Source organism: Macaca nemestrina, chromosome 18, assembly GCF_043159975.1.
Source record: "Macaca nemestrina isolate mMacNem1 chromosome 18, mMacNem.hap1, whole genome shotgun sequence".
Lineage (NCBI taxonomy): Eukaryota > Metazoa > Chordata > Mammalia > Primates > Cercopithecidae > Macaca > Macaca nemestrina.
The window spans coordinates 46400394-46418436 of record NC_092142.1 but is presented as its reverse complement, the minus strand read 5'-3'; the positions used below and the strand labels follow the sequence as shown (position 1 = coordinate 46418436).

At 37.0% G+C, this 18043-nt stretch overlaps 1 protein-coding gene across 6 annotated transcripts in view; it reads right to left on the bottom strand.

Annotated features, from left to right (window-relative positions):
* Window positions 1–18043, bottom strand: part of LOC105492220 (phosphorylase kinase regulatory subunit beta) — a 227627-nt gene that overhangs the window by 157597 nt on the left and 51987 nt on the right. For all 6 annotated transcript variants that reach the window (XM_011759241.2, XM_011759242.3, XM_011759239.3 and 3 more), the window contains one exon: window positions 15932–16012. In XM_011759241.2, the coding sequence (XP_011757543.2) occupies window positions 15932–16012 (81 nt within the window). The remainder of the gene's footprint in view (window positions 1–15931; window positions 16013–18043) is intronic.

The following is an 18043-nucleotide window of genomic DNA, read 5'->3' as shown; positions in this document are numbered from 1 at the left end:
TCCTGGCCAAGATGGTGAAACCCAGTCTCTACTAAAAATACAAAAATTATCCAGTGCAGTGGCAGGTGCCTGTAATCGCAGCTCGGGAGGCTGAGGCAGAAGAATCGCTTGAACCTGGGCTGCAGAGGTTGCAGTGAACTGAGATCGCGCCGCGGTACTTACGCCTGGATGACAGAGACTCTGACAAAAAAAAAAAAAAAAAAAAAAAAAATCCTCTATTTATTGAAACCACTGTTGGTTGGGTTTTCTTTTATTTGTAGCCAAGTGAAACGTTAAATGACACCTTATCCATGACTCATTTACATTCTCATGCTGCATGTTTCCAAAAGAATACATGAAAAAAAAATTGAGCCTGGTTTAAAATTTGATTTTTTCATACTAACCTCATCAACTTTTATAAAATTATACCAATCTCATAAAATTTATTCAGGAGCTTTTCCTATTTTATAAGGCAGGAGTTATATCTTCCTTTAAGCTTTGATAAAAATGTGCCTATTAACTAGCTAGAGAGTTATTCTCTTTTTGGAGAAGATGAAGAGAAAAAGGAAGATTTCTGAAAAATGATTTACTTTCTTCAAAGGCTACTGTGATCATGCATTCCTAGGGAGGTTCAAGAGAGCAAGGAGCAAAAAAAATCTTAGCTATTACAATAAGGTCTGGCCCCTCAAAGCTCAATTCTACCCAACAAAATCTTACTCTTTAGAATTTAATTTCTCACATTAGGGAGAATTTAAATTAAATAGTTTTCCCTTCCTTGGAGGCAACAAAAATAACAACAACAATAAAAAGCTTAAGAAACACTGTTATAAGTGTATTTCATTATTCTATTTCTTTCTAAGTCACTTATAGTAACTATTTCTTTGCTAGGGCTGCCATATAAATAATACCACAGTCTGGGTGGCTTAAGTAACAGAAATTTCTCTTTCCACAGTTTTGACAGTGGGAAGTCTAAGACCAAGGTGTTGGCAGGTCTGGTTTCTCCTGAGGCCTTGCTCCTTGGCTAGCAGAAGGCCATCCTCCTGCTACTTTGTCCTCACATGGCCTTTCCTTTGTGCACACACACCCCGGTATCCCTTTCTACATCCAAATTTACCTCTCTTATGAGGACACCAGTCAGACTGGATTAGGGTTCACCCAAGGGCCTCATTTTAATTTACCTCTTTAAAGACCCTACCTTTAAAACACTATGTTTATATCTCCAAATAGTCACATTCTGAATGTATGAATCTTGAGGGGACCTAATTCAACCCAAAACAGTAAATTATGGTGTTTTTAGAACACATTCCATTTGGATAGTTTTAAAATGTATTGCCATGTACTTTCTTATAGCAGATTCCTTTTTTCTCTTTTAATCTCTACTTATTTACAGTTATGTTCTCCTTTTCATTGTGAATATTGTTTCTCTGTTTAACTCTTCCTTATCTGCTTGGTAAATTTTTTAAGAGGTCAGTTTATACTGTTAATCTTTTTTAAAAAAATAAAGCTGTTGGTTTTGAGAGTCTCTATCCTACCTTTATATTTGATACCATTATTCCTATTTTTATCTTTAGTGCTTTCTTCCTTCTACTTGTGCTTACGAAGGCATACTTTTTCTAACGTTTAAAATCTAGTATTTAACTTAACAATTTTCCCATCATAACTCTTTTCTACTATCTGCATGTGATATAGTTTGGATGTGTGTCCCCTCTAATCTCATGATGAATTGTAATTCCCAGTGTTGGAGGTGGGGCCTGGTTAGAGGCAAATAACTCAGAATAATTCACGGAGGCAGATTTCTTAAAAATGGTTTAGCACCATCCCCTTGGTGATTTCCTGGAGATAGTGTGTGAGTTCTCACGAGATCTGGTGGTTTAAGTGTGTGGCACCTCCCTCCCCACTCTCTCTTGCTCCTGCTCTGGCCATGCAATTTGCCTTCTCCCGGTTTGCCTTCTGCCATGAGTAAAAGCTCCCTGAGGCCTCTCCAGAAGCTGAGCTGATGTCAGTGCTACGCTTACAGAGCCTGCAGACCTGTGAGCCAATTAAACCTTTTTTCTTTATAAATTACCCAGTCTCGGGTATTTCTTTATAGCAATGCAAGAACGGCCTAATACAACATTCAAGGCTAAAAACTGTTCACCAAAAACACTTCAGCTATATACTACAAGTATTGATATGATGTGTTTTCACTTTTCTTCCATAGTATTTCTCAATTTCCATTTTCATTTTTTCTTGAAAACCATAAAATAAAAGCTATTTTTTTTTCTTTTGGCTTTGTTGTTTAAGAGATGGAATCTTGTTCTGTCACTCGGGCTAGAGTTCAGTGGTGTCCTGATAGTTCACTACAGCCTTGAACTCTTGACGATGGGGGCTGGTTGAGAGGGGAACCAGCTATATGATTAGAGGATTGAAACTTTCAGTCCCAACTCTCAACCTCCAGGAAGGGAACAGGAACTGAAGGTTGACCTTATCAGCAACGGTGAATAATTTTTTTTTTTTTTTAGAAGAATCTCACTCTGTTGCCCAGGCTGGAGTGCAATGGTGCGATCTCGACTCACTGCAAACTCTGCCTCCCGGGTTCAAGCAGATCTCCCCGCCTCAGTCTCACGAGCAGCTGGGATTACAGGTGTCCGCCACCATGCCCAGCTAATTTTTGCATTTTTAGAGAGACAGCGTTTCACCATGTTGGCCAGGCTGGTCTCGAGCTCCTGACCTCAGATATCCACCCACCTCGGCCTCCCAAAGTGCTGGGATTACAGGCGTGAGCCACCGCACCCAGACGGCCTAGTCATTTTTTTTAACCCAATTTTGAGGCCCTGGTTAGAGGCTGGTTAGTTCTTCTTGAGTAGCAGATCTATACCCCAACTACTTCCTAGATTAGTTCTCACACTGGACCATTATGTATCTACCCTAACTACCCCAGGACCAGCTATCCTGCAAAGTGAGAACACCCATACACAGGAGCCAAAAAAGGTATTCAAATTAGCTAAACCATAGGGAGCCCAAGAAACCCAGTTAACTCTCCCCTCCTCATCATGCATAAACTTGTGTGGTCCTACATGGGGGCTTTCTCTCATTCACAGCTATAAATAACAGAGTGCATTTCATCTAAAGATGAATAATGAAGAGTTGGGCGTTTCACTTAAGATGAACAAAGACTTGTGCTTTTCGTCATTGCGTTGTTTTCCGCTAGCAAAAAAAAAACCCTTAAAGCTCATAACACACAGGTTGGAGGGGCAGATTAATGGATTAATGCCAAAGGTCATTTAGGGACCCAAGTTCCTTCCATCTCTTGTCCCCTAGGAGTTTTCTTGGGCAGGGGAGAAAAAGAGTTATTTTTATCTATTTTGTACAAGATGTGTTTTGTTCAATTCAGATTGATAGTCATCATCTCTTCAAATAGTGCTTTTCCCCAATTCCCTCCATTTTGAACTAGATTTACCTTATTTCATACATTTTCCCTATTTATACATCTGTTAACACTGATAGAAAGTAGTTACCTTTTTAATGCTCTGGCATTATTGAAGAAAAAGCCACGCTCTTCCTAAAACAGTGATCACTTGTGGGCAAAAACTCCAGACATATTAAAATCAAAGAAAAAATCTTTTCTTAGCTAAACTGTACCCTGCCTCCTGCTCAAAATATTAAAATAGTTTGTCCTTGGGGAGGAGTTCTCCCTCTCCTGCAGGTGACAAGTGAACCCTATGCAATACTAAAGAACTTTCATCCAAGAATTTCAAGATTTTAGGGAAAAAATGGATAATGTATATCATTATAATAAAAATTCTACTGAAAATTCACAAACTTTGCCTGATTCAGGATACTAAAGCCAACTAAAAAGTAATAGCCACTTTCAATAACACTAGATACCAAATAATATAATTTGATTTAAAATTCCCACAAAAGAATTTTTAAAAAATTTTTAAAAGAATTGTAAAAATCTTAAGGGAGCCAAGTAGAATTTTCATGATATAGTAAAAGAAAAATAGTTAAGTGTTGCCTTTTAAGACTTCCCAGTCAGGCAACATGGGGACACTGAACGAAGGAATTTCAGAACTGGAAAAAATATCCTCAAAGAGTATTATTAGCAGATCAAACAAATGAATACTAATGTTAGCCCCAATCTTATCATCAGTAGCTTCATTCCCATGGTGGCTGAGAATATGTGGTCAATAGTAACTGATTCAAAATACACAGATACTGCAAAGAAATGACTAAGGAAAAATAAAAAATAGGTAACTTAAGAAATAGATAACTCAGGAAAAATGAAGAAACATCTCGGAAATGCAGAAACAGCTCAGTGACTACATCTCACAGTGCTCATCCAGAACAAATACAGGATAAATCAATCTAACATTTCATAATAAAGTATACTTTGAAGGTCCAAAGATAAAGTTCCATTATTCATATGACAAGCTTTAATAAACATGAAAACCTTAAATTTATTCAATTAATGGCCATATATCTAACAAAAAATTCCTGATTCCTATCCATTTGCATTATGAAAATTTAGTTCAGTATATTTATAAGTTACAGGTAAAGAAAGCAAACAACCACATGCAGTAAATGAGGTAGCCATTAGCTACATGTGGATACTGAGCAGTTGCCACGCAGCTAAGCAAAAATGACATGGGCTTTCAATGTAAAACATATTCCAGATTTTGAAGATTCAGCAAAAAACAAAGAAATGTGCACTATTTCCTTGACAATCTTTTATACTTATTACATGTTTAAACATTATTATACAGCATTAAATAAAATGTTATTAAAAACAATTTCGGCCAGGCACGGTGGCTCACGCCTGTAATCCCAGCACTTTGGGAGGCCGAGGTGGGTGGATCATGAGCCCAGGAGATTGAGACCATCCTGGCTAACACGGTAAAACCCCGTCTCTACTAAAAATACAAAAAACTAGCTGGGCCCGGTGGTGGGCGCCTGTAGTCCCAGCTACTCGGGAGGCTGAGGCAGGAGAATGGCATGAACCCGGGAGGTGGAGCTTGCAGTGAGCCGAGATCTTGCAACTGCACGCCAGCCTGGGTGACAGAGTGAGGCTCCGTCTCAAAACAAATAATAATAATAATTTCATCTTCTCTTGGGCCAGGTGTGGTGGCTCATGCGTGTAATCCCAGTACTTTGGGAGGCTAAGGTAGGCAGATGGCTTGAGCTCAGGAGTTCAACAAGCCTGGGCAACATAGTGAAACCCCATCTCTACCAAAAAAAAACATATTAGCCAACCCTGGTAGCACGCACTTGTACTGCCAGCTACTTGGGAGGCTGAGGCATGAGAAGCGACTTGAGCCCAGGTGGCAGGGGTTGCAGTGAGCCGATATCAAGCCACTGCACTCCTACCTGGGTGACACAGCAAGACATTGTCTCAAAAAAAAAAAAAAATTATAATAATGATTTCATATTTCTTTAATGTAGCTACTAGATATTACACACATAGTCCACATTATATTTCTATTGAACAGCACAACTATAAGAAGCTAGAAAAGAAATACATACTTTTTCCCAGCTTTCCGGTTCAACTGGAGATGGCCTTATAATAGCACAGTCCAATAAGGCATGAGCAGAGGACTGCTACAGACTTTGGATATGTCTAATAAAAATGTGACTTCTGATGAAAAGGAGCTAACACTCTTCTTTTATTAACTTTTTTGTTAGCATTTTTTAGAGCAGCCATTTTGAGGTCATAAAGAAAAGGAAAACTAACCAACTAACCAGTAAGCTATCTCCAGGCTTCTTATTAGATGAGAAAGATAAGCACCTTTTTATTTAAGCCACTGTAGTCATTCCCAACAGATATGGGATGAGTTAATCTAACATTTCATAACAAAGTATAATTTAGAAGGGCCAGGTTGAAAAATAAATTTCAGTCATTCATATGATAAGCTTTATTAAATATGTTAATTTAAACTTTATTCGGTAAGTCATGTATCCAACAAAAATTACAAAAACATTTCTACATAAATACTTGAGAGTTTAACTTTAGTTCAAAAAAATCAAAGACACTAATTCAGATATAAGTATAAATTCACTGCCCAATTGTAAAATCAATGGAGTTACAGAAATCTCCAACGTAAGAGCTGAATTCTAAAAACTTCATAAAAATACTATGCAAAAATGGGTACAAATATTCAGCAGCATGACAGCATTACTTTTACAATAGAAATATACTACAGTAAGCCTAAATGTACTAGCAAAGGCCTGGTACACAACAGGGGTTCACTAAATATTTTGAGAATAAATGAACCAGAGGCATTTGGATGTGTATTTCTCTTTTTTTTTCTTTTCTTTTTTTTCTTTTTTTTTTTTTTTTGAGACAGAGTCTCACTCTGTCACCTAGGCTGGAGTGCAGTAGCATGATCTCAGCTCACGGCAACCTCCACCTCTGAGCTTCAAGCGATTCTCCTGCCTCTGTCCCCTGAGTAGCTGGGATTACAGGCGCGCACCACCACACCTGGGTAATTTTTGTATTTTTAGTAGATACAGGGTTTCACTATGTTGGCCAGGCTGGTCTTGAACTCCTGATCTCAGATGATCCATCAGCCTCGGCCTTTCAAAGTGCTGGGATTATAGGCATGGGCCACCACGCCCAGCCTGATTGTATATTTCTTTTTTTTTTTTTTTTTTTTTTGAGACAGAGTCTTGCTCTGTCGCCCAGGCTGGGGTGCAGTGGCCGGATCTCAGCTCACTGCAAGCTCCGCCTCCCGGGTTTAGACCATTCTCCTGCCTCAGCCTCCCGAGTAGCTGGGACTACAGGCGCCCGCCACCTCGCCCGGCTAGTTTTTTGTATTTTTTAGTAGAGACGGGGTTTCACCGTGTTAGCCAGGATGGTCTCGATCTCCTGACCTCGTGATCCACCCGTCTCGGCCTCCCAAAGTGCTGGGATTACAGGCTTGAGCCACCGCGCCCAGCCTGATTGTATATTTCTGACACATGTTACAGAATGTCACGCTTGATTGTATATTTCTGACACATGTTACAGAATGTCACGCAGCCATTAAAAGTATTGTATAATAGATGTTTAAATGTAGCAAAATGTATGCAGCATATTAAAGTTTTGTTTTTTTTTTTTAAAGGGAGTTAAAAAATACATTAGGACTCCAGGGTTAATTGATCTTATAAAACGACTGAACTGCACGATAAAAGGGTTTTCTTTGGCAGTAGGGGAAGGTACAAATGTAAAGTTACATAAACAGTAATTATGAAAAAACAAACAACTAATAGAAATTCAAATCATGGAATAGCAGAGGAAAGGTCTCAGGAAATCCAATTGTTCACACAAGCAGTAAGAATACTGACAAAAATCATCAAACTTTTTCAAAACTCTGGAAATTAAACAACAGCATGCAATGATCCAAACATTAAATCAAGAAAAACGGCTGAAATCTCAGTAAGCAGAGTGAGCTTGGGGTACGTGAAATTGCCCTATTCTCAACCCTTCTCCCCAACTCTGTAGTAGGTTTATATATCAACAGCCACAAAATCATAGTACACATGAAAAACAGCAGACTAGCAAAAACAGGAAGGAGGAACAGAACAGCTTTAGAACTCCCCCAAATCACCATCTTAGTAAACTGTTACTATTTGAATGTCTGACAGCTTCTTGAACACAGGCATTCAGAGCTTTTCTTTAAATGACCTCAGAGCTCACACAGATGCAAATGGCCTTTTATCTAGGCATATAAAGGAAATAATCAGTTGCAACCATTTAACACTGCAGCCGCCTAAAACAAATTTTCTTAAAACTCGGGGATGAAGTGTTCACAGGGGCCACTGAAAATCTCCAACATATTCCTGGAAAGTCAGAAAGCTACGCACACACATAGGCGTGGGCCTGTAGTAAGTAAAGACCTGAGATAATACTCTCACACCTCCGGCTGAACTGGATGCTCTACAAAAGCGGGAAGTGAAAGCTCAAGTAGAATTGGGCACTTCCTATGAGAGCTTTCAAGTTATGCCTAACACACACAGTGAGAACCTCTGCAAAGGCTAGGAGACCGATTGGTTCAAAGCATTTAAGTAAATTTCTGTTCAATCATTAACTGACCAGTAAGCTAACTCAGCAAAGATATCAATGGCCACCTATGACAAAAGAATACATAATTCACAGAAAATTTTCAGGAAAGATGCTCAACAAACAGGCAACTCCACAAATATAAACATAAACACCACCACACTTTGAAGTAGGGAGACCTGATTTCCAGAGTTAATATCTTATTCTAAATGTCCAGTTTTAACAAAGAAAGATGAGATGTGCAAAGAAACAAGAAATTGTGGTCTATATACCTGAAAAATGAAATTAATAGACACTGTTCCTGATAAAGCCCAAACACTGGACTTACTAGACAAAGACTAAATCAACTCTTCTCAATATGCTCAAAGGGCTGAAGGAAATCATGTACAAAGAACAAAAGGAACCCCTGAGAAAGATGTCACACCAAATAGACAAGATCAATAGAGATAGAAATTACTAAAAAAAAAAAAAAAAAAATTCTGAGTTGAAAAGGGCAATAATGTGAATAAGCATGTTCAATAATGTACAGACATCATACCAAGTATGTTTTCCAACCATCACGGAATGAAATTATACATTAGTAACAGAAAGAAATTTGAAAAATTCACAAATATGTGAAAATTAAAACACTGTACTACTAAATAAACAATGGGTCAAAGAAAAACTCACAAGAGAAATCAAAAAACACACTGAGATGAATTAATAAAAAAAACCCACAGAATATCAAAACTAATGGGATGCAGATAAGTGTAGATGGAAATTTATAATTGAAAAGGCCTCTATTTTAAAAAGAATGATCTCAAGTCAATAATTTAATCTTTCAGCACAAGAAACTAGAAAAAATAAGAGAAAAATGAACCTAAACCAATCAGAAGGAAAAAAATAATAAATACTAAAATAAATAAATAAATAAAATGGAGAAGAGAAAAATAATTCTAAAAATAAATAAAACCAAAAGTTGATTTTTTGAAAAGGCTAACACAAATCAATAAACTTTAGCTAGGCTGACCAAGAAAAAAAGGGGTAAGACTCAAACTATTAAAGGAAGGATGAAATAAGGGACATTAACATCAATCTTAGAGAAATAAAGAGGATTGAAATAGGATACTATGAATTAATATGTGCCAACAAATTAGATAAATTAGATAATCTAGATTAAATAGACAAATTCCTGGAGAAACACAAACTACTAAAACTGACTGAAGAAGAAATAGAAAATCTGAAGAGAAATAGTAATCAAACATATTTCTGTAAAGAAAATCCCAGACCCAGCAAGCTTTACTGATAAAATCTACCAAACATTTAAAGAATGAATACCAATACTTCAAAAAATAGAAGAGAAAACATTTCCTAACCCATCCTAGGAGCCCATTCTTGGCCCTGGTACCAACACCAGACAAAGGTATCTCATCCACATATATAAACCAACAAAACACAGAATGGATATATACCAATATCCATTATGACCATTAATGTAAAAATACTCAACAAAGTATCAGCAAATGAATGCAGTGACATTTAAAATGGATTATACATCATGACCAAACAGGATTTATTCCAGATATTTTAGGTAGGTTCGAAATAAGAAAATCAATCAATGAAGTAGTACGTATCAATTAAATAAAAAACAAAAATCACATAAGCATCTCAACAGATATAGAAAAAATATTAAAAATCTAACAACTTTTCAGGATGAACGCACTCAAGAAATGAGGAATAGAAGCAAACTTTCTCAATCTGATGAAGGGCATCTCCAAAAAAAACCAACAGGTAACACTTTTCTTTTTTTTTCTTTTCTTTTTTTTTTTTTGAGATGTAGTTTCGCTTGTTTCCCAGGCTGGAGTGCAATGGCGCCATCTTGGCTCACCACAACCTCTGCTTCCTGGGTTCAAGCAATTCTCCTGTCTCAGCCTCTCCAGTATCTGGGATTACAGGTGTACGCCACCACGCCAGGCTAATTTTTGTATTTTTAGTAGAGATGGGGTTTCATCATATTGGTTGGGCTGGTCTTGAACTCCTGACCTCATGTGATCCACCCACCTAGGCTTCCCAAAGTGCTGGGATTACAAGGGTGAGGCACTGCACCCAGCCCACAGGTAACACTTAATGGTGAAAGATTAAAAGGTTTTGCCCTAAAATCAGGAACAAGACAAGGATGTCCACTCACATCCCTTATCTTCAATATTGTATTTGGAGCATCTATCCAGGGAAATTAGGCAAGAAAAAGATTTAAAAGCCATCCATATTGGATATGAAGAAGTACACTATTAGTAGTGTACTTTCTATGTAGTATGAAAACCTAAAGAATTCATAAAAACGATTAAAGCTTAAACACGAGTTCAAGATTGCAGAACACAAGATCAATTTACAAAAATCAAATGAATTTCTATATAGTAGCAATGAACATTCTGATAATAAAATTAAGAAGCTCCATTTAACCTAGTATACAAAATTAAATATGCAGAAAGAATTTAAAAGAATGAAAGACTAATGTATTAAAAACTCCAAAACCATATTAAAAGAAATTTTAAAAGACCTATGACACCTAAAGCACAAGCAACAACAACAAAAACTTAGACAAATGGGACTTAATCAAAATTAATAAAAAACTTTGAGCTTCAAAGGGTATTATCAAGAAAATGAAAACACAACCCATTCTCTGTTTTCCCCATAATAATATGGACTGCATGATGTTACAGACTAATCTCTTTTTTCATTTTTTATATTCTCACTATTTAGCCCATTATGGAAACTCAATAAATGTTTTTCAGATAGTTGTATAATCCATGCAAGGATACATGAACAAATACAAACAACTATACGTGAACAAACCCGCAAGCCTTAGGTCTCTTTGGCTGCCTTCGAAGCTTGAATATGATGTTGCCACATGACATATATGTCACTCATATCTGTACAGGTTAAACAGAGATCTAACACTTTCAGTGTAGAAAATGAACTCTTGAGTCAGACTACTTGGTTTAAATCCCAGCCCTGCCATGTACTACATGTGCGAGCTGGAATAAGCCACTTAGTGGCTCTCTGCATTATTTTGGTCATTTGTAAAATGAAGATAGTAACTGTACCTACCTGACAGAGTTGCTATAAGGATTAAATAAGTTTTTATATATGCAAAGCACTTTGAACAGTGACAGCACATAAGTTCTATATAATGTTAAGTCATTATTACTATTGCTACATATAATTTTAGAAACAAGGACAGTGTTATATTTCTATTTTTAGAGGAAAAACCATCCATAAATAGTTTTGAGCAACTTACTTATTTCCCTGTAAATTGATGACAAGCAGGAGCTAAGAATACCTTATAATGCCTCTAAGATTACTTATAGAAAAGATTTATTTGTTCCAACTTTTGAGATAGAAACCCCTCAAGTTCAGCCTGATAACCACCTCATAGCAAAAGGTAGAATCTAGGACACAAAGTTTCCATACAATAAATAAAAGCCAGAAAAAAATTTTAACATTTTAAAGAGAAAACATGAACACAACAACTTAGTAAATAGTAATAGAAAATAATAGAATAAAATATCTATCTTTAAAATAAAAGTCTTAGTATACAAGGAAAAAAAAATCCCACCTTAAAAAATCTCTAACAAAGTTGAACTAAAAACTACTGCTAAAAACAGGAGGCTGGCTCCCGATCATACATAACTCCTAGTATCTAAGCCCTTGTGAAAACCCTGACTACACTGAGTAACACTGACTTGTGTAATAAATAGGATACTGAATAAATGTAACTTCTGAGGCTAGGTCATAAAAAGCACTGTATTTTTTATCTTGGATCACTTGCTCTGGAGGAAGCCACCTGCTACGTCGTGAAGACATTCAAAGCAGCTCAGTTGAAGGGGCCTCTTGCTAATAACAGCTGGGGAGAAACTGAGACTTCCTGCCAACAGCCATATGAGTGAGCCATCTCAGAAGTGCGTCTTCCAGCCTCAGTAAACCCTTCAGATGAGTGCAGAGCCAGCTGACATCTTAATGCAGCTTCATAAGAGACCCCAAGTCAGCACCACCCAACTTAGCTGCTCCCATATTCCTGACTTATGGGCTGTGAAATAATAAATGTTTAATCTTTTAAGCCACTAAGTTCTGAGGTAGTTTGTTACATAGCAAAAGATGATTAATACAGTAAGAGAGAAATTCTATGTGTCAATCCAATCTGAAACATGACATACTTGAAAAGAGCTGCTAGGTCATACGGTAGAAAACATCTTTGCAAAAAAAAGTAAATGACACATGAGTTCATAAAGGGGACTTCCACAGGTCTTATGTTGAACAAGCACCTACAGTTTTGTGCACAATTTTTATTATAAGGCTTGCAACCTAAATGTGCTCTTAATAACTTCCGTAAGAGACATAAAAAAGTATCTCAAACACAAAACAAAATTTCATTGTTATACAAATTTGAGGGGGTACTTTGACTTTAAATGAAGTAAGTTTCTCTGGACCCACTTGTAAACGATTTCTTTCTTATCTCTATGAATCTACTTTTAGAATATTTATTAATGGAGAATGTCACGAAATGAGACATGGAACACCATGTAGCAGTTCATTACTTTGCCTCCCTCCAAGAGATGTAAATAAGTTATCTCTATTAGAAGGACTGACTTAGGTAAATTTATATTTAGGTCTAAGTTTAACATATATGATGAGTTTCTCTCTAGATATAGAAAGCAAACAGCAGTACAAGGGCAGAACTACGTAACTTTGTCATTTTCAAAGTTTTTATTTTTAATAAAAAATGAGTATGACCAATGTACACAGCAAGCCTTTTATAGACACTAGGAAATACTATACCAAGGAAACATGGTACACCTGTGTGGGCAACGAAAGATGTTAGAAAATTTAGCATACACTACTGCGTCCGCCCTTAGGAAATACATTCTCCAGCAAAGTTCATCACCACAAACATGGTCACTCAGTAGGTTCACTGCCCCTTTGTAAGGGTGCACATGACCCTTAAGACCATGGCCCTCTCCCAAAGGAACTACAGTATAGATACAAAGTTTATAAAAACAACAGAACCAGTAAAGATATGATGACCTGCAAAAGAAAGGCTTATCAAAAACCCCAAAGTCCACACAATGTAGTACCATATTCTATTACATATGTATGTATGTATGTGTATGTGTGTGTGTATGTGTGTGTGCACGCATATGTTTATCTCTAAACTCTGAATTCTTCAATCCTAAGAAAAATAAGCATTATGGCAAATTTTACATTTTATAGTAAATAGAGAAGAAAATAAATGATAACCCCACTGACATCCTGGGTCCTTAGATTGCCTTAAAATGTAAATGTAACTAGGAACTGAAGATGTGATAGGGTTAAGAACTAGCCAAACCAGAGCCTAAGATACAGTTAAAAAAGAAAAGGCTTCCAAGTCATACCACTTTTCAAAGAATTAAATCATCTGAGATCTTTAGATAAAAAGAATTTCATCAACTGATTCTATGCAGGTCCATTTACTGCCTCTCCATATGATCCAACACATTATATAGAATCTCAAGGAAAAAGATGGTGAGCAGAAATGACATGTTTTATTACTCTAGGATTTTTAAGTGTACATATTGAAGGCTATTGATAATTAGCTACATAAAAACTTCACATATAATAAATAAAAACCATAAGGCCAAGAAAAACCACAAATAAGAAATTTTTTAAAAAAGAGTTTAAGAAGGAAAGTAAATATCTAAAAATTTTAAAGCTTACATAAGCTATATAAAACCAAATGGAATGGCTAAAGCAATATAATATTCATGAAAAATGGCAGTTGACAAATAAAAATATAAAATGAATTATGACATATATTGAGAAAGCAAAAAGTAAAATTTTTACAATTAAAAATAAATTACTGAACAAGGCCAGGTGCGGTGGCTCCCAGATGTAATCCCAGCACTTTAGGAGACTGAGGTGGGCTGATTGCTTGAGCCCAGGAGTTCAAGACCAACCTGGGCAACATGGTAAAACCCATCTACAAAAAATACAACAGAAATTGGCTGGGCACGGTGGTGTACATCTGCAGTCCCAGCTACTGAGGAGGCTGAGGTGGGAGAATCACCTGAGCCCAGGAAGTTGAGGCTGCAATGAGCTGAGACGGTGTTATTGCACTCCAGCCTGGGCAGACAGAGTGATACACTGTCTCAGGAAAAAAAAAAAAAAAATTACTGAACAAAACGAAGCCACTGCTAACTAAGGCAATTTCAACACTACCATTTTGCCTCCAGTAACATTAGTGGGAAAGCAATTGCAAGCAATATTAGTTGCCACTAATTGTAAATAGTTATCATAAGATGTTCCACAGGGATTTAGGATATTTCTCTCAGTACTTTGGAGATGTTATGGGTAGAAAAAAATGAGAAGCTAAGTGGGCTGGTTCTGGAAGGCCTCCTGTCCTCAGTCAGAGTCATGCCTCTTTTATTTGTTTTATATTTCAGCATGCTCTTTAAGATTGGTCTAAAACAGGAGTTTCCCAGCTCCTCTCCCTTATTTGTTTTATATTTTAGCATGCTCCTTAAAATTGGACTAAAACAGGAGTTTCCTAGCTCCTCCCAGACCCCAAATGCTCGAATAATCCCACTTTACAATATTATAAACACTAACAACTATTTGGATTAAATGAAACCATAGAATTCTTTGACAAATCAAATAGAAGAAACACCATACTGGGTATTACTACTTTCTTACTACCATAATTTCTTCTTCATTATTTATCTTCACTTCTAAATAGAATTTATTTACTGTATGAGACTATAAACTCATACACTGTAAGTGTGTATGAGAATATAAACTACTAGAGGGCAGGGCTACATGCACCTATTTTGTAGCAAGCACCCTCAGCACGGTCCAATGACAATTTTGGTGTTGAGTGTCTGATGTAACTGTTCTCCCTTGCATGGATCACAGGAGAGGAATAGTAACAAGCATATATAGTACATCTACTCTTTCACAGAGTTCTCACTGCATGTACCAAGTAATAAAAGCTTTTTTGCTCCCACTGTGGCACATTTCAAAGTATATCAGCACATGTGCCTATGTGTTTGTTCAAGCATTAATGCCTGTGAAAGAAATGCTTCTCATCTTTGGGATATGAATTCTTTACAATTTTCCCAATAAGAATAAGAATATGGTATTTGTCTTTTGAAAAACATGAAGAACCCTACTGAGGTCCTACAAATAAAAATAATGTAAGAGGATAAAAGTTTCTCTTTACTTTTGAAAGGGTAAGCTACAAAATGCAACTATGTAAAAATAAAAAAAAAGGAGACCGGGTGCAGTGGCTCACATGCCTGTAATCCCAGCACTTTGGGAGGCCGAGGTGGTCGGATCATGAGGCCAGGAGATCAAGACTGTCTTGGCCAACATGGTGAAACCCCGTCTCTACTAAAATACAAAAAATAAGTTGGGCGTGGTGGCGCATGCCTGTAATCCCAGCTACTTTGGAGGCTGAGGCAGGGGAATCGCTTGAACCTGGGAGGCAGAGGTTGCGGCAAGCTGAGATTGTGCCACTGAACTCCAGCCCGGTAACAGAGCAAGACTCCATCTCAAAAAAACAAAACAAAACAAAACAAAACAAAAAGACAATAATTGAGGAAATCTGCAAATGCGATTTTGCTTTCATTGTTACTAAAATTTTGTAAAAGTTACATGATTTTATTTTAGATCACCTGAAATAAGAGTCTTCATGGCAGTGAAGTTTTACAACCTGTTACACATTGTGTTCATTTTAAAAGTGCAATGCATTGAAGATATAAAGACTTTTTCATTCAATAACCAACATCTATATCTGATTATATAAATGTAATAGGAATACATTTTTTGTAAACTAAAAATAGCTGTGAAAACTAAAAAAAAAAAAAAAAAGATAGATATTTTCAGAGGTGAAATTTAGTAGTAGAAAATTTGGGGAAATGATACCTCATCAGTGTTGTAGATAATCTGGAGTCCTGAGGAAATCATTTCCACAAGGTAAAGGAGATAGAGTGACACTGCATTTATCTGCAACAAACAGAAACATTAAAAGGTTAAAGGAAACAACCAAAAAAAGTTCTAAAATTAATTAATTAAGGCTAAAATTACAAGTCATTTGCTCTAATAGTGTCATAAAACTATTTCCTTTCCTACTGTGAAAGAAAGGTATTGTGAATTTAGTTCATAATAAAATCCCAGCTTTGTATGCAAAATTCTAAATTCTCAAATTCATTGTAATGGAAAACACTGATTATGGAAACAGCTTCAAATAAAACTGTTAACAATTGTTTCTACATCATTTGTTTTCTTTACATGGCAAAAAGAACTTTGAAAAAATAGGAATATATCATTTGCTTTTCAAGATTTATTTTCAAGCTTTGGGTCTAAAGTACTTCTACTTTGCCCCACAGGCAGTATGAAATGCCAATCCACCTCCAATATATGGAAATGAGAAAAGTTATTTGGTAAGCAAGACATGATGATGAGGCCAGTACCCCATAAACAATAGGCGGTGCATCTTGAAAACAGTCTTATATTCAGTGAATACAGAATTTCTCTAAACCACTGCAGGAACATATTAATGTTAATGGTATAACATAATTTAAAACATGTTTATGAATGAATTAGTTTTATGAACAAAGGAGGTATTATTTTAGTGTATTAAAAATAGATATTTTATGATCTAAACAAAAAAATACTAATATCTACTTTAACAAAAAAGGATACTCACAGAATCCTGAATGGGATGTGTGAGTTGTCTCAGGTAAAGAAGCAGGAAATATAAGTCCCACAACAGGCACAACCCTTGGTTGGTTCATTTTAGCTGTCAACTTGACTGGATAAAGGGATACCTAGACAGCTGGCAAAGCATTGTTTCTGGGTGCATCTATGAGGATGTTTCTGGAGGAAGCAGGCATGTGGGTTGGCCGGCTGAGTGGGGATGATTTGCCCTCAAGGTAGGCAGGCACCACCGAAATGACTGGGGGCCACCCAGATGGAATAAAAAGGCAGAGGAAAGGTGAATTCTTGCTCTCATATGCCCTTCTTCTCCTTCCTTTGAACATCAGAACTCCACGTTAACCAGGTTCCATCAGTGGCCCCCTGGGCTTTCGGGCCTTCATCCTCCAACGGAGAGTTACACCACTGGCTTGTATGGTTCTGAGGCTTTCAGATGTGGACTAAGCCACATTAGCGGCATCCTTGCTTTTGCAGCTTGCAGACAGCCTCCCGTGGGACTTCTCAGCCTCCATAATTGTGTGGGTCAATTCCTCTAACCTCTCCTTCCCTCCCTCCCTCTCTCTCTCTGTCCCTCTCCTCTCTTCATCATTATTAGTTCTGTGCCCCTGAAGAATCCTGACCAATACACCTTGAAAACATAATGCTAAATTTAAAAAGCCAGTCACAAAAAGATCATTTATTGTATATGAAATGCCAAAAGTAGGCAAATCCACAGGGACAGAAAGACTGGCTGCTGCCTAGAGCTGGGGGGCTTTGGAGAATATAGGGAATACAAAGTTTATTTTTGCAGGTAATGGGTATAACGTTTCTTCCTGGGGTGATGACAGTGTTCTAAAATTTAAAGTGATAATGGTTGAGAAACTCTGAATATACTAAAACCCATCAAATTATATACTTTAAATAGGTGAATTACATGTTATGTGAATTATATTTCAATAAAACTGTTATTAAATAAGTAAATAAGAAAAAAAGGCAGTGAAAAACTTTCACTCAGCCAGGAAACTGTAAGCCTGAGTTAAAAACAGAGAGAAAGCAAGGTGTAATTCTATTCCCATAGAATTCTAACATAGATTATTTCCCTCTGACAGCTCGAGTGGCTATGTCTTCCATGACTCTCCTCCAGCCCAAATGAGTAATAGATGGAAAATTGGGGCAGAAAATTATTGGTGCCCTGGAGGCCTTGGGCAGAGCAGCCCAGGGCCTGGCATTGCTGGTGACCCTCTCAGGAACCAGGCTGATCCCGGGTGTCTCCTGACTTTCCGGCACTCAAGGGTCCATTGGATGTCAGGGACTTATGAAGGTCCAAGTGGGCCACACAAG